Source organism: Schistocerca serialis, chromosome 4 (assembly GCF_023864345.2).
Source record: "Schistocerca serialis cubense isolate TAMUIC-IGC-003099 chromosome 4, iqSchSeri2.2, whole genome shotgun sequence".
In the NCBI taxonomy this organism is placed as follows: Eukaryota; Metazoa; Arthropoda; class Insecta; order Orthoptera; family Acrididae; genus Schistocerca; species Schistocerca serialis.
Window position 1 is genome coordinate 818,639,198 of NC_064641.1, and position 22,256 is coordinate 818,661,453.

General features: G+C 40.0%; 1 protein-coding gene across 4 annotated transcripts in view; it reads right to left on the bottom strand.

Annotated features, from left to right (window-relative positions):
* The window catches only part of LOC126473411 (TATA element modulatory factor), a 173,300-nt gene that overhangs the window by 21,637 nt on the left and 129,407 nt on the right, over positions 1-22,256 (bottom strand). For all 4 annotated transcript variants that reach the window (XM_050100435.1, XM_050100434.1, XM_050100436.1 and 1 more), the window contains exons 15-17: positions 16,642-16,834; positions 10,598-10,742; positions 6,884-7,033 (exon numbers count right to left, since the gene is read on the bottom strand). In XM_050100435.1, the coding sequence (XP_049956392.1) occupies positions 6,884-7,033; positions 10,598-10,742; positions 16,642-16,834 (488 nt within the window). The remainder of the gene's footprint in view (positions 1-6,883; positions 7,034-10,597; positions 10,743-16,641; positions 16,835-22,256) is intronic.

Below are 22,256 nucleotides of genomic sequence, written 5' to 3' on the forward strand. Positions count from 1 at the left end.
TGTTCTGCACAGCTTCTCCAAGGTCGGATTCTGGAGAAAATAGTGTATGTGCAGTCTAAGAGATACCTCTGTTATTAACTGGGTTGCTTTTATCTCCTTTTTTGTGGAGTGTGTGGATTATGGCTATGGTCCAATGTTTAGGAAACTTTTCTGTTACCCAGATTTTTGTTAAGGCTATGTTTAAGGATGTTCGAACTGTATCACTGGCATATTTCCACATTTCTGCAAAACCTTGGTCTTCTCCGCATGCCTTATAATTTTTCATCTCTCTGAGTGCCGTTTCGACCTCTTGGATTGTTGGAGGATTTATGAGATCAGGTGGAGTCTTGATGGGTGTGTCTGTATTAATTGCTAAAAGTTCCTGGAGTTCTTCACAATTCAAAAGTTTACTAAATGCTTTGCCATGATTTCGGCATTTTCCTTGTCATTATGTGCTATTTTTCCATCTTCCCTTTGCAGCATTAACGTGGGAGGGGCAAATTTTTGTAACTGTCTTCCAAACATTTTGTAAAAGTCTTTGGAATTGGTTTTGTGGTAATTTTCTTCTACTGAGTCAATTAGATCTTTCTGTGATTGTCTCTTGGTTTGACTGATAATTTGTGTGAATTTTTTCCTGATTTTTTTGAGGTTGGTTGCATTTTCCTCTGTTTTCTGTGTTTGAAATTTTAACAATGCAAGATGTCCAACCATGCATGATGTCTTTCTTAATGAATGTTGTCACATTCTGAGTTCCACCAGACATGTCTTTTACGTGGGTTCGATGGGACTAAATTTTATGCTTGTTGCCTGAGAATTTGAACCAGTTCTTCAAAATTATTTGTCAGTTTTTGATGTTTTGTGTGACTTCTCTATATTTATAATTTCTAATTAATTGGTGGGGATCAAAATTCCTCTTTCATTTATTGCACTTTGGTTTCTTTTTTAGTGGTGTGAACTTAATTTTGATTTTGACAATGTAATGATCTGAACCTATATCTATCCCTCTTAATATTTTAACATTGTAGATTTCTCTGTGGAAGAATTTGTCCATAAATACATGATCCAGCTGCCATTCTCCTTTTCTCCAATCAGGATGTTTCCACATTATGAAATTATGAAAAGATGATATAACCACATATGAGAATCTGTCATATTTGGACTCTGAAGTGAAAGAGAGAGATAGGTGATTTGTGTGTTGGAGCAGCTGATATGGCATACTTCTACATTTCAGTCAGTTCAGAGCAGTTGGTAAAAGACAGAAATTTGAATTCAGAACCTGATCTGAAATACACTTGTGATCTGCCACATAAGTTCACCATTATTAGTGACAGACAGACCTGTCACCCTCTGTTCATGCTCCAATTGGCATCAGTTGATGGACAAGTAGGTAGTTATATCATTTACCCAATATGCATTTTAAATTTTATAACAGGTTTCCAAAAATCAGGACAACTGTTCTATGCTCAAGTTAAAAAAAAAGCAAAGTCTGTGACACAAAATATTTACAATGAAGAACTGAGAGTTGCAAATGTGTAATGAACTCAAACACACTTGACTGCTGGTCTCTGTAGGGGTCTGCTGTGTTCATCACACCAGTCATTATACAGTGTGACTCCGAAAAGAGTACTGCTCGAGTATTGCTTCAGGTACTTGCAGAATATCACTTCCGATCTAGGGTTCCAAGAGCATTGTTATCTTTCCTCTGCCTGCCTACTTATTTGCCTGAATTGGGAAATTCCAACATACAAAGACAGATGCAACACGTTCAGTTATTTTGTGTCTATTCATTTTTACAAAATGCTTATATTTGGGTAACTGTTAACTGCTAAGCAAATGCTTTTATCCAATCTGAACAGAGCCTGTCTACTGCTGTGCAGGAATCTTGTTCAAGTCTTATGAGTATTTCAACAATTAGACTAATTCAGGAACTAAACAAACTATCTTGATGGTTAAATTGAAGGTGGGTAAGCAGCAATGGTTGCTAGAGAAGGAAACAAGTTTTGTGGCTAGAGAAAAACTGAAAAAGGAGGAGGAGGAGGAGGAGGAGGAGATTACTGTTTAATGTCCCACTGACAATGAGGTCATTAGAGACGCAGAACAAGCTCACATTAGGGATGGATGGGGAAAGAAATTGGCCATACTCTTTCAAAGGAGCCATCCTGGTATTTGCCTGAAGCAATGTAGGGAAATTGCAGAAAACTTATATCAGGATGGCCAGACGAATGCTTGAACCACCGTCCTCTTGATTGCGGGTCCGGAGTACTAACCATTGTGCCACCTCACTCGGTAAACTGAAGAAGATGCTTCTCGTTTCCAATATTACATTTAGTGTTCTCTTGTTATCTGACTGGAAGCTGTCTTTGAGATGTTACAAGAGCATTTTGCCATCAGGAAGGTTGTGTTGGGAGAGATCACACTAAACAACCAAGGGGTAAAAGCCTCAAAATTCGGATTTCTGTCAGCAAGAATTTAATAGGCTGAACACAGGCAGATGAAGTATGATTGTATGAAATTGGCCTGCACCAAAGCTACCTGTCATGTATCTAGTTCTTCCTCCAATGATTTCCCTCTAACAAAACTTCAGAGAGTAAGGAATGAAGGCAGTGTACTTATATGCATTTTCTTCATTACAATAAACGTTTTACCACACTCTCATTCGAAGAAAGATCAGAAATAACTGCAGTTATGTATGCTGTAGTTTCTCCCCATAAGATTTTAGTAAGCACCCAAATATGAGCTGTACAAGATTTTGTGCTACCACACCAATGTACTGGCTATTGTAATCATATGTCAAAAAGTATCAAATTCAGACTTTTGGCAACTGTCTTACAGCTGAGTTCCTCATGTGATCTCTTCTTCTCCCAAAAGTGGAAGAGTGCAATTGCTAGTGCACTAAGAAGCAGAAGTATCTGTTTCCTTCATTAACTGATTTGGAAAGATACATTGGTGCATAGAAATTCAAGGTGAAAACTTGGAGAAAAGAAGACATATAAGAGTTATGTTTTCCCGAAAATGTAGATTTGTGTCACCTTCTCATAAGGAACTACTGGTTATTATGAAATGTTACGAAGCAAGACCTCATTAAGTTGACTACATCTAACATGACAATCACACAATGTGTGTACAAGTTTGAAGAACTATGTCACATGTCCTTATATACTACATGCAGCTTTAACACATGGTGGAGAAAAAATTAAATAAATAAAACTTACAGCAGATTTTCACTGATGAATTGCTCTTGGGTTAGCAAGTTCAATTTTCAATAGATTATATTCATTACACACATTATCATGTGGAACGTGTCAACTGAACAAAAGAATGCTTTTAGCCATTTACAGATTTATAAATGGCTACATATGTCTATTAAAGAAGTTTTCTGTGTATAGAACAGGTTGTTATGGAGAAACAATCCGAATCTCCATTTGGAAACATATGTTGTCAGTCATACAGTCCATGGCCAGATTATCACAGAATTTTATATCTCTTTCAAAAAGAAAATTATCTTCAGAAAACTATGAAATTATGGTACAGACTTGTTGGCCAGTACTTCACATCAGAAAGCAAAATTATTAGTACTGCCGACAGGCACACATGAAAGTATGATAAACTATCCTAGCCTTTGTATTATTAGATCTTTTCTTAGGGATAAGTCGGGGAAAGTTAAGAAGGAAGGTCCGAACACTTATATCCCAGGATGAGAGGAACTTGCCCTCTGTGAGGAGGAGGGTGATCTCACAACAGACGAGTCTCTCTCATCCTGGTATCTGAGTAACATGATCTTCTTTAGTTATCTTTCCCAACTTACCCCTTTTCCCTATCCAATGAAGCAGCTAATAGCTTGAGAAGCTACAACAGTTTCTTGTACTTTTATGTGTGTCTATCAACAGTACTAATAATTTTGCCTCCTTAAGATTTCATAGCTGAGTATTTTTCTCCTCTCTGTGCCAAAGTTAGATTTACTACAGAGAAGTGCAGGTCATGTTTTCTTCTAATATTGTGTTTGTGAATAGCTACATTATTCTCACAATGCAATGGCTTGTTGGAAAAAACTTTCATCAGTAAATAAATACACTGTAACACTGTGGTTAACATTCCAAATCACTTAAACAAATGCCAGCAAACTACATGTGTGTGCACCACAAACGGTTCGAATTACTTTCTTCTATTGAATAAACACTTTTTGCAGAAGTGAGGAGTTAACCCAGAATATTAGCCTGCAGGCCATAAGTGAATGGAAAAATGCAAAATAAGCCAACTCACTATTTTCAAGTCCACATAGTCGTCAGTTATTCTTATGTGAAAAGTAGCTGAATAAAAATGTTTAAGCAGGTCTACTATATGGGCTTTCCAGTTTAAATGTTAATCAGTATGGATATCCCAAACTTTAAAACTTTCTACTCTGTTTATTATTTTTTGTTGGCACACAACATTAATATGAGGTGGGATGTTTTTGACAGTACAAAAATAGACGAGTTCTGTTTTTTCAGAGTTTAAAGCTAATACATTCATTCAAAACCAGTCAATCAGTCAATAACTTTAACAAAAGTGTCATTTACTGCTTCCCTGCTATTGCTTATATGTTGGGCTTGACAATAATCCATATATCATCTGCAAAAAGTGACTAATTCTGCCTCCTGACTTACAGAAAATGGTCGGTCAATAACATATAAGACTACCGTTTTTTGTTACACTTGCATATGCACCATGCATCAGTCCACTATAGGTGAGTGGTCACCTTTCCCTTATTTTACACATAGCAAGAATAGTAACTGGTACATAATAAAAACTTGTGGATCCCCTGTTGTGATTTCTTGTCATGCAGCCAACATGGCACCCCTAATTGTATAACTCGAACAGTCTTGCTCAACTTTTCGCCTCTAGTAGCTCAAATAGATACTAAATCAGGCAGGTGTTGAATAATGTATTCCATAAAAACTTAACTTCTATTAATAGAACATTATAATTGACATTCTGAAATGCCTTCGATAATTCACAGGGGAACCAAATAGGTGAAGCTCCATTATTTGAAAATTTTATTACGACTTCAGTTAAAGCGTAAACATCTTCCTCAGTAGAGTATCCCTTTTGACGTCTAAACAGTGAATGACGAAGTATCCCCTAACTACAAAGATGGATGACAATCCTTCAGTACATCACGTCTCAACACAGCTTCGTCTAGGAGTACCATTAAGCTTGGACTCTTCTGTCTATCTGCCACTGCCTGTCATCCTACTCCTTTTAGCGAGTCTTTTCCACAGACCTCCAACACCAACTAGAACTAAATTTCTATTTCATGCATTTTTGCATTACTTGAGAGCTCTCTCTTATTTTGTTCTTCTTCCCCTTGTTTCCACAACAAGCAACCTAGTCATCTTTGGATATAAAATCTTGAGACTGCATCCATTTAATTATACATATCTGCAGTAATTTCAAAATTATTTTGTTATGTTTAACAACTTCATCTATATTATTAAAGTGCTTGCACTATAGAAGAAACTGGTGTCTTAACCAAAAAGTTTTTCATCCCCTTAAAGTTCAGTGCCAATGACAAAAATTGATTCCTGACAGTTTACTAACTTGAACAATGTAAGAAAAGATAGATTTGCTACTTACCATAAAGATGACGTGTTGAATCACGGACAGGGACAATTAAGACACTTACACACAAGCATCCTGGTCCGAGCTTCCACAGTTTGTGGGCATGGGTGTGTGAGGTGTGCTTGCTTGTGTGAAGGAATGGTGTGTGTTTCTCTTTCTTTTTCTGACAAAGGCTGTGGCTGAAAGCATATGTGTAAGTGTCTTAATTGTGACTGTCCGTGACTTAATGTGTCATCTTTACAGAAAGTAGCAATCTATGGTGTCATCTCTACAGAAAGCAGCAATATATCTTTTCCTACATTGTTGATATTCCAATCTGGTGTTTCCGTTGTTTGAGTTTGATAACTTGATGTTTCTTAGAAGGACCACAAAGAAATCAGCCACTATGTTGTTGAAAGAGCTATTTGATTGTATGTCTGAATTACTTCTGGAAAAAAACACAAGTAAATATGTCCAGTCAGAAATCGATTTGAATCCAACTCCCTCTGAATACAAGTCATCATGTTATCAATATAAATCCTGCACAACAGAAACATGAAGGCTTAGCTTACAATGTGTCCCTAATTCACAGCATAATAATCTCCAGCAGAGTATGTTAGCAGGTGTAATACTGACGTGGTGGAAGAATTTGCTTCTTGATGTCAAGGGGGGGGGGGGGGGGGCGGCGGCAGGTAATCACCATCTGCAGATAAACTGTGAATGGTGCACAGGCACACACATAAATCTCATAAAATCATATTAGCATTCAACATATTGCACATCTTTTAGCTGCAGAATAACTCAATCTCACCCCCAGCACCACCAACCACCCACAATATCACACATCAAACTGACATACTGGACTTGCATTTGGGAGGATCAATTTTCAAATCCCCATTCAGGCATTCAATCTGATTGCCATGGTTATTCAAAATTGCCTAAGTGAATGCTGGGATGGCTCCTTTAAAAAGAACAAAGCCAATCTCCATCTGTACTTAGACCAATCCAATCTTGTGCTCCATCTCTACTGGGATTTTAAATACTAATATTAATTTTCTTTCCCCACAAACGCAAAGGATGATATTCAAGACCACAGCAAAAAATGACAAGTGAAGTAGGAATAAAAATTAAAAGGCATCTAGCACACAATATTAGCATTGTCAGAAACTAAAATGGTGAACTGGTGTGCATCACACAGAGTTCTGGCTGCTCTCTCATATAGGGTTGCTTTTTCTTCACCCATAAATGGAATAACAATGTAGTATATCAATATGTATAATGTCTATTGCTGTTCTCAAAAAAGAACATAACAGCAGAACATACATACCTGTGGCCAAGTTACACTTGACACAGACTCTGACAGTGACATTCTGCCAAAGCTCAATGTGGGTGATGACCTTGGAGTTCCTGCAGGAGAAGAACCTCTGCCACCAGAACGCTCCTTTTCAACTGCTATGTCTCTGTCTCGTAACTGATCCTGTTCAAGAGAACATTTAACAGTTGTAACACCTTTACTATTATAAGTGCAATGATGGTAATTTAGCCACATCATCTGTCTTTCCATGTATTGACATTATATCATGAAAATAACCTGAACTCACTCATATGAACATTATATTCACGACATAACATGAAAAAGATACGACAGTTTCCACTTCTTTATGTACTCGTTTAACACTAGTATGACAGCCTGCTTGCTTACTGGACACACACACATACCAACAAATATCTGCAATAGTCAAATTACTACTACACAGTGAGAAACGACAGAATTTTCAGTATTTTTGTATACAGACCTCACACTCATACAAAGGAATTCTTTGAGAAAAGCTACATCTGGAACTGGTATCCAAGAACAACAAGTACAGTTATCAACAGATAATATGAACATTCCAATCAAATCCCGTAAAGAAACATCTGAATCCAAAACAGGAAAACTACACACAAATGTCTTATCAAACGCTATCCCCACATCTAGAAGCATCAGTCACCATTTAGTAAAATCAGTACAAAGAGAGGTCTTCCAACTGGTACTCAAAACATATTTTGAAGTACATACTCAAGAGTGACGGCCAAGTCCAATAAATGGTTATAAGTATAATTCGCTGTGAATGTCAGCAAAAGGACAGTGAGTAACCAGTACAAACAACACATATACAGTTTATTGAACATTTGGTCCACAACTGACTACTGTCCTCAAACATCTCAGTTGCTGAAGAACTCTGTAGAGTATATTATGGTGTGTGAACAAACAAATGGGATAACATTGCCAAAAGGATAGTGGAAATTTGTCTCAATAATCATTTCATATATCAGGATAAAGGGTACAACATGAACACAGAGTGGGACTTTGTACGGAAATTGTTGCAGAATTCATACCAATGTGCCCTATTCACTGGTAATAAACACATGGCAGTCCCAGGTACCAGGTTTGGGATCCTCTGGATGAAGATGATCCACAGAACACACCTGCGAGGAAGTACCAGAGCTAGATATGAACATCATTCATCCACAGAGACAGAAGTTCAGCAACAGGGACAGCATAACAGTATTTCAATCCTGATAGTAAAATCTCAGTTGTGATTTTTTTTCCTGGCATACTACATCTAAAAAAGTTTGCATTATTGTGTGATTGTGGCACTTACAAGTATTATTATTATTATTATTATTATTATTACTATTTTCATGAATGGGCAGTTTAATACAGATGTAGGCTTATGTTCCACTGTAAAATGTTGTGTATGACATTTGAAACAAAAGAATTGAGACTGATGTTACTAACTGCCACTAATTAGCAGTACCAGTTAGCAGTGGTCAACTACAAAATAGGATCCATACAAGCCCAGACACTTCTCCATTCATTCATTCATTTTACCGCTCAAAATATTTATTGCATAGCACTGTTTAAGATACTGCTTAGGAGCTATTCCACTATTGCTGACTGATGGCATACAGGAGCATGATTACGTAAGGGGCAATTAAAAAGTTTCTGTTTGAACGCGATACAGTCCAGACACACTAAGCCAATCAGACAAAATTGCTGTGAGCATTGAGGCAATCATCCCATTGATGCATTATGTTGAAGGTAAAACACCATGTTCTGTTCTGTGAAGAAGCCGTAACTGCCTGCTTCACATTCTTGTCCAACAGGAACTGTTGACACTTCAAGGCCTTTTTTAAGGGACCGAAGGTGTGATAATTGCATGGGAAGAGATAAGGACTATAGGATGGGTGCTCAAGTGTCTCTCACTTGAATTGGACTCCCAGATCGACCAGAGTCTTGTGTCAAATGTGCATCTCTGCTTGCTTGTCATCAACTGGTTCAAGAACAACACCGATTACTCCTATTCTGTATCATTACTGGTGACAAGAAATGGTGTCTTTATGCTAATATAAGGAAAAGAAAGGAATGACTGAGCCCAAACAAAGCAGCAACTCTCCGACAAAAGCCTGCTTGATTCCAGAAAAGATAATGTAATGCATCTGGTTGAAAAGTGACAGTGTGGTGTACTATGAAATACTTCCCAAGGTGTAACCATCACTGCTGACATTTATTGTCCACAACTGAGATGTCTTGTAGATGCAATCCAAGAACAATAAACTGCATAAAGTGATGCTACTCCAAGATAATGCCTGCTCACATTCTGCTAGACTGATAAGAATGCTGCTGTATGGGAGTTTGGCTGGGAAGTCATTCTGCAGCCACCTTATTCACCAACTCTTGTGCCCTCAGATTTTCACATTCTCCACTCTCTATGGAACAACCTTCAAGGCATTCCCTTTTTGGATCAAAATGTGCTCCAAACATGGCTTGTTGAGTTATTCGCCTTAAAACGACTTAATTTCTACAGCTGTGGAATCAAAAAGTTACCACACCACTGGCAGAGTATTGTAAATAGTGAAGGAGAATATATTATGGATGACTAAATTTTCTGTTATGTGTATCTGTTGTGTTTGTCAAACTTACAGAAAATCACTATGAACTTGTGCACCAAGCCAATATTTTACCAAAACTCCACTAACCTTCAAAGTAATCATCATTAGCTACCATAAACTTCTGACATTGGTTGCAAAGCTGTTCTAAACTGCCAGCAAACACTTGTTATGGAATCTCTTGAAGCGCCATGGACATGCATTGTTGGATATTTGCATCACTACTGCAGATGAGAACTGATGCTACCAATACGATCCGGAGACCACGTGACAGTCAATGGTATAGTATTCATTGCCTTCCCTGCCTCCCAACAAAAGTCAGCTGACAAAATCCAAAATTAAGACAACATTAATTGTTTTACACAACAGCAAAGGCTTGATCCATAATGAATTTTTACTCGAGGGAGGCAGGGAAGATGACAAACACCATGCCATTGACTGTTGTTTGTTCTCGGATCATATTGGTAGTACCATGTCTTATCTGTAATGGTGCGGATATCCAACAATGTACGACCATGGTGTTTCCACTAATTCCACAAGAAGCATTTGCTGACAGTTTGCAACAGCTTTACTACTGATGCCAGAAGTGTGTTGTAGCTAAAGGTGACCACTTTAAAGTCATTAAAGGTATTTACTTTCTAACTATTGTTTCTTTTATTTTCTGAGACCATTCACTGAATTTTTCAGGCAAATCTTGTATAACAACTATGGCATTGTGCTTTTCTAATATTATAGTTTGCACCTGTAACAAGATGTGCATACTACAGTGGGTGTATCATCCACCCATTCCTTAGAATACAATACGTACAATGACATATGAGAGTGTTGTCAACTAGTAAAATCACTTCAAAGCTCTTTTGAAAATAAAGCTCACATTTTAAATGTAACAATTATGTGTAGCTTCGGCAAATTTATCTTCATAAATTATCAAATAACAGCATGGTAAAAGTATGACAGAATCAAGTAGACAAATGCACATGCATGCCGCTCTCCCCACACACATGCTATTCTTTGGGGGCACTTAGCACACATATGTTAATAAATTAATTGATGGGACAATATGTTCATAGATGTACTATTATCTCAATATAGATGAAAAGAGCGTAACCTGGAGCATGGCAGTTTTCCTTTTCTCAGCTTCTGTAGCAGCACGCTCTACTGACAGCTGCTGCTCTAAACTGTTAATTTGCCTCTGTAAGTCCTTCATCTCTTCTGCCAATGTCTCCTGCATAGACTCAGATGTGCGGTGTTCCCTGTGTGACAGACAAAACTTCTAGATAAACTACTGAAATTTGTTTTAACCCACAAGCACACACACGCGCGTGCGCCCACACACACACACACACACACACACACACACACACACACACACACACACACACACACACACACACACACAGAGAGAGAGAGAGAGAGAGAGAGAGGGGGGGGGGGGGCGGCAATATTTAAAGTTATATTAAAAATACAGAATACACAGCACAGCAATCACAATGCTTATACAACAGTCTACCAAGGGGCACATGCAGAAAGTTTTCTATGCCTACGAAGCTGCTACCAAAATGAGACACTGCACATTACCATTCACCTTGACTGCAAAAACAGTTGCCTTCACCTATACTAAAAGTGGAAGCCAAAGAAGAAATGAACAAGTCTCACTCTCATACGTTGTGCATTAATATGACTTTATGGCACAATACTGCTGACAGAGATCATCTGATTTACAATGACATCAGAGCTCACCTAAAAATTGTTATGATACCATCACACCACACAGTGCAGACAACTAAATGAAATTGTTGGCCAACCAGAATACTCCCAAAGCCTGTTAGATCTTCACATGGATTTAGGTTAGTGATAAATTAATTCGCTTACCGCTGCTTTTACAATCTGTACACATGTGTGCTTGGCAGATCAAGCACTGCCCAACAATGAGCTCTGACCACGCCAACTTTTTTTTTAAGCAAGGTGGTAGTGGTAATAAATAAATAAATGTTGTGTGGCACCATGGCCTGGTGCACGTCTTTCAACTGAATGCCAATCCTGTGTCTTGCTTGACCTTAAAATCAATGGCACCCACGTTTCCCCAAAAACTCATTCATCCAAGTACTATCCTGGCCCAATGTTGCTTAACTTTGGTGATCAGGCAGGGACCAATGTTATCAGTGTGGCAAGGTTGTTGGCTGGTAGTATTGGTCATCTTCAGAAACTTACACTGAGTTATACAAAATTCTTTTGATCTTGCATCATAGCTAAGTGACGACAATGCAGTTCAGTCTCACACTCCTTTGGTCATCACACTTGAACTCCACATCCCATAACTACAATCCCCTAGACATTTGGTTATGAAACAATTGATGGAGTTTGTCTATGACCCTCCAGTCAATGATGTGCATAAATTTACAAGATTGTGTCTTCAGTGCACGTCAGCTTGTACAACACCCACCAGTATTTTTCATCAAAATACAGAAGCCTGTTATCAGAATAATATCTCATGCTAATTCTAGAACTTCCTACCAAGACATCTACTTTTAATTTTGTTTTTTAATGGGGGAGGGGAGGTATTCTGACAATTAGTTCATAAATGTCCTTAGTCACTGCCAATATTTCTCTCAAATGAAACAACAATTTACTGTTTCCAGTCACAATTTATTCTAACAGTAAACTTGTGACTGATAGCAGTAAACATGTTGTTTCACTCCATATCAGTAACAGTAACCAAAAATGTTCAGAATACTTCTCTTTCTCAAAAACCAGAGAAAAGCATAAATACAGGGTGTTTCAAACAGAATGAACTCATTTTAGACAGTGATAATTACGAAACTTGGGAAGTGCTGGCATGGAAAAGTGCACTGTGTGAATTGGTGTAACCTAGAGTTTCAGAAATCGCTGTTAGATGTCAGTCAATGCGTCTTCTCAGTTTGCAGTCAGTCAGAAGCAACATAGCATCTGCTCAACAGAATGCATTTTGTCTGCTGCAGTTTGCAAAGAATGAGTCAGTAATTTCGGTCCAGCGTGCTTTTCGTCGGTGTTCTGAAATTGATCGGCCTGCACTCAAAAACATTAGTTGTAGGTATATCCAATTTGAAGAGACCGTATGCTTGTGCAAAGGTAAGAATCCAGGTGGACCTTGCACTTCTAATGACATGGTGGAGAGAATACAGTAAACAGTCAGCTACCTTCAAAAATGCTGCCGAGTTAGCTCTCTCCACAACTTCAGGAGGATTCCAGTGACTTTTATTTTCCAACAAGATAGAGCTCCACTACACTGGCACGACAATGTACATCAGTTTCTCAATGGCACTCTGCCTCAATGCTGGATAGTGTGCATGGGACCCTGAGACACTGCTCTGCATTCTTGGCCTCCACGATCACCTGACACGACCAATGCGATTTTTTCTTGTGGGGACATGTGAAGGAAAGTGTGTTGCCCTTTACCTCGTGACACAGAAGAAGTGAAGTTGCCATAACTTCTGTAAAAGCAAATACAATGTGTAAAGTTTATGACAATTTTAAGTATCAACTAGATTATGTCCGTGTTGCTGCTGAGAGATAGAGAGTATTTTTAACAGCTTAGCTAAAAATTTAAGATTTTGTGAGTATTTTGCAATGCACCTCCCTTTGTAGCATGTTTTCAGCAATAAATATGCAGTTTTTAAATAGGGTCATTCTTTCTGAAACACCCTCTACAATGACTTCTAGGGGCTAAGATTAGTAAAGAAAAGAGTCAGATATATATGTACTCAACAATGTTACTTATATGCTTACTTACTTACTTATACTGGCCACACGAATGGAGTTGGTCCTTGGCCTCACTCATTTCAGCCTTCCACACCTTTCTGTCAGCTGCATCTTCAGCTCTCTGACCAGTACCTGCATGTCTGCCATGGTATTATCCTTCCATCTCTTTCTCGGCCGTCCTAGTGGTCTCATTCCTTTGGCTTCTCCATCCATCACTGTCTTTATTACTGTGTTTTCATCTCTCCTCCTCACATTTCCATACCACCTGAGTCTATTAGTTTTCACACTCGCTACAATGTCATGTAGTGTGTATAACTGCCTGTGTTCTCATTTTTCCTTATTCTCCACTATACATTTTCTTTCACTGGTCCATATTTTTTCTCAGTACTTCATTTTCAAAAGTGATGAGTTTTTTCTCAGTTTTTGTCAGGGTTCATGTCTCGCTTGCGTAGCACACTGTTGGTTTGATGATGGTCTGATATATTCTTATTTCTGCCTGCCAGGATAGTAACTTAGATCTTATGATGTTATGTATAGCTCCTAGGCATCTTCCCCTGGCTTGAATTCTCGTTACAATCTCTTGTTCAATAAGGTTTCATTGGTTGATGTTGATACTGAGGTACATGAATGTGTCTGTCTTCTGTATTGTTAGGTTACTGACTGTTAGATGGTTTGGTCCTAACTGAGCTCTTCTTCCTATTACCATGAACTCTGTTTTATGTTCATTTATGCTTAGGTACATTTCCTTAGTTTCTTTCATCAGTACAGTTCCCATTTTCTCCAGGTTTTCCATGCTCTTTTCTATCACTACAATACCATCCGTGAAAGCCAGAACATTTATCTTTATGGTAACTCATGCACATTTTTGTGTTACTCTACTCAGGATGTTATCGAGTGTCGAACTGAACAAGGCTGGTGATATAGTATCTCCCTGTCTCACTCCTGTTTTCACCTGAAATGTTGCTGAGAACTCCCCCTGTACTTTCACTCTACATTTTGATTCTATCACACACATTTTAGTTAGCTTATCTGGTATCTCATACTCCTCTGTTATACTCCACATCTCCTCTCTCATTATGCTGTCACATGCTTTGTTGCGGTATACAAACATACAGAAGGTATCCCGATTGTGCTTCCAGTCCTTATCTATCATTTGTCCTAGTGTGAATATTTGGTCGGTTGTAGACTTGTTGTGAGCCCCACTTGTGCTATGTCTAATATTTCTTCAGTGTATTGGTTGAGCCTGTTCAGTATAATCCTTGATGTTATTTTATAGCAAGTGCACAGTAGTGATATCCCTTGTAGTTCTGTGTCAATGTCTTACCTCCCTTCTTGTATATGGGACACAGAGCAGCAGTTTTCCATTCCCCCAGCATTACTTCTTTCCTACATATGTCTTTTATCAATTCCACTAATCATTCATATGTCTTTGTCTCCCCCTCTTTTGTTGAGCTCAGCTGATATCATTTCTATGCCTTGAGCCTTCACATTTTACGATCTTTTTATTGCCTCCTTCACCTCTCTCAGAGTCTGTTCATCAACTAATGGTTGTACTTTCTGGTTGTTTTCTGCCCTGTTCTTGTTGTTGTATGTGTCTACCACATTGTTCAGCAGTTCTCTGGTGTTTCCCCTCCAGTTCTCTAGATATCCTTCATTTGTAGTGATCAGTTTTCCATTCTCAACCTTCATTATCACAGGCTTAGCTCTGTACTCCTTTCGATAGCTTCTCATTATCCTGTAAAACTGTTTATTATAGTTCTGGCTATAGTCCTCCTCTGCCTTCTCTATGTGTTTATTGATGGATGATCTTTTCTCTCATTTGATTGTTCTCATCATTTCTGTCCCGTATTTTATTTGATCTTCATATTTGTTATTGATCATCATTACCTGTCAGGCAGTCTTCCTGGCCTGAACCGCTTTTCTACACATTTCATTAAACCTTGGTTTGTTCTTGATATTGCTCTTATTGTTATCGCATAGTAGTTCTTCATCTTCTTTCCTATTACTTTCGTTCTCTAATTCTGTAAACCTATTTCTAAGCTTCATCTTAAACTGTTTATTCACCTTCTCTTCTTTTAGCCTACTCACATCTACTCTTTGGGTTCTTTCACCACTGTTGCTCTTACTTGGTTGTTTTGGTAATAATTGTTTCATCTTCAATAGCACAAGAGAATGGTCTGATCCTATCTAAGCTCCTCTCATTGTCCTAACATCTGTTACTGCCTAGTTTATGCTTTTTCCTCTATCAACACATGGTCTATTTGGTTCCTAGTTAGTCCATTCGGTGAAGCCCATGTTGCTTTGTGTGTGTTTCCAAGGGGAAATGATGTATTGACTATGTTTCTAACCGTGGCGAAGTTGATGAGCCTTGTACCATTATCATTTGATTCAGTATGCAAGCTGAAATGCATATATGTGGTTGCCATTGGTGTTCTTGTCCTATTTTGGCATTTAAGTCTCCCAGCACAATTTTCATGTAATACTGAGGTAATCTGGAGCACATATGATTTAAGGGTCATAGAATTCGTCTTTTATGTCTTCCTCCTTGTCCTCGGTTGGGACACGGACACTTACTAATGAGATATTTCTATATTTACCTTTGATTGTGATGCAGCATATCCTTTCATTGACATGTTCTAGTGGCATCACACTGACCATTATTTTATTATGTACCGCAAATCCTGCCCCAAATATATGGTGACCATGTTTGTTTCCACTGTATATGATTGTACAGTTTTTCTTTCTGTGCATGCCTTGCCCAGTCCATCTTATCTCCTGCAGGGCTGGAATATCCATCTTGTACCCTGTTAGTTCTTCATCGTACTCTGTTACTTCTTCATCAAATATCTTTGTCTGCCCAGCAGCATATAGTGTTCTTACGTTCCATGTTCCTATTCACAGTCCTTTCCTCGTAAGCTTGAGTTGTTTTCCGTAATATCCATTCCACTTGAAGGCTGGGTGTAACTTTATAGGAACCCTCCATTTTTTACAATGTAGAGTGGTTAGTCCAACAATTAACCCTGCCACTTTATTTGGGCCCAGAACTGGCTGGAAGGCTATCTACCTCCCAGAGCAAATTAAAAATTATATAGAAAACAAGATGGAGTTTAAGACTGAATTAATAACTTTCTATTGAGCAATTCTATCTACTCCACTGAAGAGTATTTTCAAAGACACTCTTAAACTTAACGTTCTACATTAGTTTATAATTACAATTAGCATTATAATACAGTAATGCAAAGTAATTTCACTTTATTGTACTTAAATTACACCTAAAGTACATCTTCGGCTTCCATTAAATGTATATCTTCGGCCTTCTTTCCACAGCTCAGATACTACTTTCCATGGGATCAATGGAACATGAGTAATGGAATGTAATTGTTACATGTGAAAAATCTTCATCAATCAACTTACTTATCTCGCTCCTCACGTAGTTCAAGGTAGAGTTTCCGTTGACAGCTCAGATCATCCTGCAACTGGGCAATCTCAGCATTAGCGCTCGATAGCCGGTGTTCCAGAGAAGAAACTTGGGAATGCAGAGATATGTTTTGCTCCCGAGACATACGTTCCTGTTCTGTTAGAGCAGACATTCGGCCTTGCAGCTCACCTATGCAATCATTGAAATATTTAGCATTGTTTAATATATTGACAGTGCAATATTTCACACAGTAATATTCTAATGAATGGGTGACTAAGATTATCTTTCATGACCTACTTCATTTCTCAATTGGTAGGCTGTGTCTAAAAAGGTAAACTGTGTCCAGTTCCATTTCTGATACGATCACCTTCATAGATCATTCATGAATACATTTCCTCTCCAGTTTATAATACTAGAACAGAGCATCTGCAGCGTGGTAGTTTTGAAATGGGAAAGAGCCAACATAATAACTACTAACATGAAACATAACACCACACACATGCTGTCTTCTTTGTTTAGTGGCCTATGTCACATGTTTACAGATTATAGAGGTTAATACCGTCTTTTGCAACTATAATAAAAATCCTATCAAGGAGAAATCCATTTTACTTTATTTTAAAGCATTTTCAGTGGTCACTATAACAATTTGGCTTTTGTTATAAATCTAGGATCATGGTACAGTTCTCATACTTTAACTTACTACTAGAAACAATATTGAATTATTATCATTACTTGTGTTTCTCATTTTAACGTTCTCCTACACATATGGATTTTTGTACACAGTGCTTTCACTGATACAAAATATATTTATGTTTTTATGTCATGTTGGTCTACTGTCCTCTTACGATTTCGTATACTTTGTTTTGGTATAGTGGGATGCAAACTTCTTTTGTTTTGTTTTGTTTAGAGGGTAGTTATTACTAAATATGTCTGTTCCTATTGTGGTAGGAAGGAGGAAAAAGGAGGTTAGTATCTTATGCCCCACTGACATCAAGGTCATTAGGGATGGAGCACAAGCTAGGATTAGAGAAGGATGGAGATGGAAAGTGGCCATACCCTTTGGAAGGAACCATCCCGGCATCTGCCTCGGAAGATTTAGGGAAATCACAGAAAACCTAAATCAGGATGGCCAGATGTGCATTTGAACCATTATCCTCTGGAATGTGAGTTCAGTGTGCTAACCATTGCGCAATCCCACTCGGTCTATTGTGGGTGGGTGGAGCTTTTCTTGTTTTACAAATGTTGAATGGCCCGTGTCCTTGTTCTTTTATGTTCTTTCTATCTTACTTCAAATGTTCTGCTGATCTGTCCAAAATATAGAGTGCCATAACTGTTACAATGAAGTTGATAAATGCCATCTTTTAGATATATGTCAGTGTCACCCTCCTGCTTTAGACTTTTCTGAATTGTATACTTATATTGATATGGTTTCTGTGACCTGCAGCCGTCTAGAATGAAATTATAATTATATATTAATACCTTCAGCTGCTGAGGGTGTTGATATATATCAACGGGGACTGGTGCAAATGTGTGCCCCGACCGGGACTCGAACCCAGGATTTCCTTCTTATATGGACGACACTCTATCCATCTGATCCACCGAGGGAACAGAGGATAGTGTGACTGCAGGAACTATCTTGTGCACGCCTCCCGCGAGACCCACATTTTCACCTGATATGTCCACACACGACATTCGTAGTGTCCCTAGCCAACACACTCATTACTCGTGGAAGACATTCTTACCAAGTCTCGAAGGAGTTCAGGTAATATGTGTGCATCTGCACAGAAGAAGAAGGTCATGGCCGGTATTGCCAGAACTATATACTTACATGGATAAGGTGTCTGTTCTTTCGGACATGGCAGTATGTATAACTACAAAGTCTGTCACATTTCCTGTACTGTTTGAATAATAAAACCCATACTGTTTCAATCCGACAGAAATTAAAGATATAAATGATGCTGGAAGACACACAGAACTCAATTAGCTCAAGTGAATAACTCTGAACTTTGATGAAGTAGTTGTGGTGAACAAGGAGTGAGGGTTGGGTTGGGTTGTTTGCATATCCATCAGCACATACACACGTCTGCTTGTGTCTGTGTACGTGCGGATGGATAGGTGGTGGTGGGAGGGTGCATGGGACAACTTTTACACCGGGGACGGTTACAAGGGTAGGAGCCAGAGGGTAGGGGAGGTGGTTTGGGGGCTTCATAGGGATGAACCAAGAGGTTACGAAGGTTGGGTGGATGGCGCAAAGACACTCTTGGTGGAGTGGGGAGGATTTCATGAAGGATGGATCTCATTTCAGGGCAGGATTTGAGGAAGTCGTATCCCGGCTGGAGAGCCACATTCAGAGTCTGATCCAGTCCTGGAAAGTATCCTGTCACAAGTGGGGCACTTTTGGGGTTCTTCTGTGGGAGGTTCTGGGTTTGAGGGGATGAGGAAATGGCTCTGGTTATTTGCTTCTGTACCAGGTTGGGAGGGTAGTTGCGGGATGCGAAAGCTGTTTTCAGGTTATTGGTGTAATAGTTCAGGGATTCAGGACTGGAGCAGATTCGTTTGCCACGAAGACCTAAGCTGTAGGGAAGGGACCGTTTAATATGGAATGGGTGGCAGCTGTCATAATGGAGGCACTGTTGCTTGTTGGTGGGTTTGATGTGGACGGATGTGTGAAGCTGCCCATTGGACAGATGGAGGTCAACGTCGAGGAAAGTGGCATGGGATGTGGAGTAGGACCAGATGAATCTGATGGAACCAAAGGAGTTGAGGTTGGAGAGGAAATTCTGGAGTTCTTCTTCACTGTGAGTCCAGATCATGAAGATGTCATCAATAAATCTTTACCAAACTTTGGGTTGGCAGGCTTGGGTAACCAAGAAGGCTTCCTCTAAGCGACCCATGAATAGGTTGGCGTATGATGGGGCCATCCTGGTACCCATGGCTGTTCCCTTTAATTGTTGGCATGTCTGGCCTTCAAAAGTGAAGAAGTTGTAGGTTAGGATGAAGCTGGCTACGGTAATGAGAAGAGAGGTTTTAGGTAGGGCAGCAGGTGATCGGCGTGAAAGGAAGTGCTCCATCACAGCGAGGCCCTGGACGTGCGGGATATTTGTGTATAAGGAAGTGGCATCAATGGTTACAAGGATGGTTTCTGGGGGTAACAATTTGGGTAAGGATTCCAGGCGTTCGAGAAAGTGGTTGGTGTCTTTGATGAAGGATGGGAGACTGCATGTAACGGGTTGAAGGTGATGATCTACGTAGGCAGAGATACGTTTTGTGGGGGCTTGGTAACCAGCTACAATGGGGCAGCCGGGATGATTGGGTTTGTGAATTTTAGGAAGTAGGTAGAAGGTAGGGGTGCGGGGTGTCAGAGGGATCAGGAGGTTGATGGAGTCAGGTGAAAGGTTTTGTAGGGGGCCTAAGGCTCTGAGGATTCCTTGAAGCTACGCCTGGACATCAGGAATGGGATTACCTTGGCAAACCTTGTATGTAGTGTTGTCTGAAAGCTGACGCAGTCCCTCAACCACATACTCCCGACGATCAAGTACCATGGTCGTGGAACCCTTGTCAGCCGGAAGAATGACGATCGATTGGTCAGCCTTTAGATCACGGATAGCCTGGGCTTCAGCCGTGATTATGTTGGGAGTAGGATTAAGGTTTTTAAAGAAAGACTGAGAGGCAAGGCTGGAAGTGAGAAATTCCTGGAAGGTTTGGAGAGGGTGATTTTGAGGAAGAGGAGGTGGGTCCCGCTGTGACGGAGGATGGAACTGTTCCAGGCAGGGTTCAATTTGGATAGTGTCTTGGGGAGTTGGATCATTGGGAGTAGGATTAGGATTATTTTTCTTCGTGGCAAAGTGAAATTTCCAGCAGAGACTATGAGTGTAGGACAGTAAATCTTTTATGAGGGCTGTCTGGTTGAACCTGAGAGTAGGGTCGAAGGTGAGGCCTTTGGATAGGACAGAGGTTTCGGATTGGGGGAGAGGTTTGGAGAAAAGATTAACTACTGAATTGGGGTGTTGAGGTTCCAGATTGTGTTGACTAGAATTTTGAGGTTTTGGGGGGAGTGGAGCTGTAAGTGGGAGATTGAGTAGCTGGGAGAGGCTGGGTTTGTGTGCAATGAGAGGAGGTTGAGGTTTGTTGGAAACCTGATGGCCCCCTCGTACGCCAACCTATTTACGGGTCGCTTAGAGGAAGCCTTCTTGGTTACCCAAACCTGCCAACCCAAAGTTTGGTAAAGATTTATTGATGACATCTTCATGATCTGGACTCACAGTGAAGAAGAACTCCAGAATTTCCTCTCCAACCTCAACTCCTTTGGGTCCATCAGATTCATCTGGTCCTACTCCACATCCCATGCCACTTTCCTCGACGTTGACCTCCATCTGTCCAATGGGCAGCTTCACACATCCATCCACATCAAACCCACCAACAAGCAACAGTACCTCCATTATGACAGCTGCCACCCATTCCATATTAAACAGTCCCTTCCCTACAGCTTAGGTCTTCATGGCAAACGAATCTGCTCCAGTCCTGAATCCCTGAACTATTACACCAAGAACCTGAAAACAGCTTTCGCATCCTGCAACTACCCTCCCAACCTGGTACAGAAGCAAAAGTGCCCCACTTGTGACAGGATACTTTCCAGGACTGGATCAGACTCTGAATGTGGCTCTCCAGCCGGGATACGACTTCCTCAAATCCTGCCCTGAAATGAGATCCATCCTTCATGAAATCCTCCCCACTCCACCAAGAGTGTCTTTCCGCCATCCACCTAACCTTCGTAACCTCTTGGTTCATCCCTATGAAACCCCCAAACCACCTCCCCTACCCTCTGGCTCCTACCCTTGTAACCGTCCCCGGTGTAAAACCTGTCCCATGCACCCTCCTACCACCACCTACTCCTGTCCTGTAACCCAGAAGGTGTAGACGATCAAAGGCAGAGCCACGTGTGAAAGCATACACATGATTTACCAACTGACATGCCTACACTGTGAAGCCTTCTATGTGGGAATAACCAGCAACAAACTGTCCATTCGCATGAACGGACACAGGCAGACAGTGTTTGTTGGTAATGAGGATCACCCTGTGGCTAAACATGTTTTAGTGCACGGCCAGCACATCTTGGCACAGTGTTACACCGTCCGGGTTATATGGATACTTCCCAGTGACACCAACCTATCAGAACTCCGGAGATGGGAACTTGCCCTTCAATATATTCTCTCTTCCCGTGACCCACCAGGCCTCAACCTCTGCTAATTTCAAATTGCCGCCCCTCATACATCACCTGTCATTCAACATCATCTTTGCCTCTGTACTTCCGCCTCGACTGACATCTCTGCCCACCCTCTTTGTATTTACATATGTTTGCCTGTGGCTGTATATGTGCGGATGGATATGTGTGTGTGTGTGTGTGTGTGTGTGTGTGTGTGTGTGTGTGTATACCTGTCCTTTTTTTCCCCCTAACGTAAGTCTTTCCACTCCCGGGATTGGAATGACTCCTTACCCTCTCCCTTAAAACACACATCCTTTCGTCTTTCCCTCTCCTTCCCTCTTTCCTGATGAAGCAACCTCGGGTTGCGAAAGCTTGAAGTTTGTGTTTGTGTTTTTTATCGAGTCTATC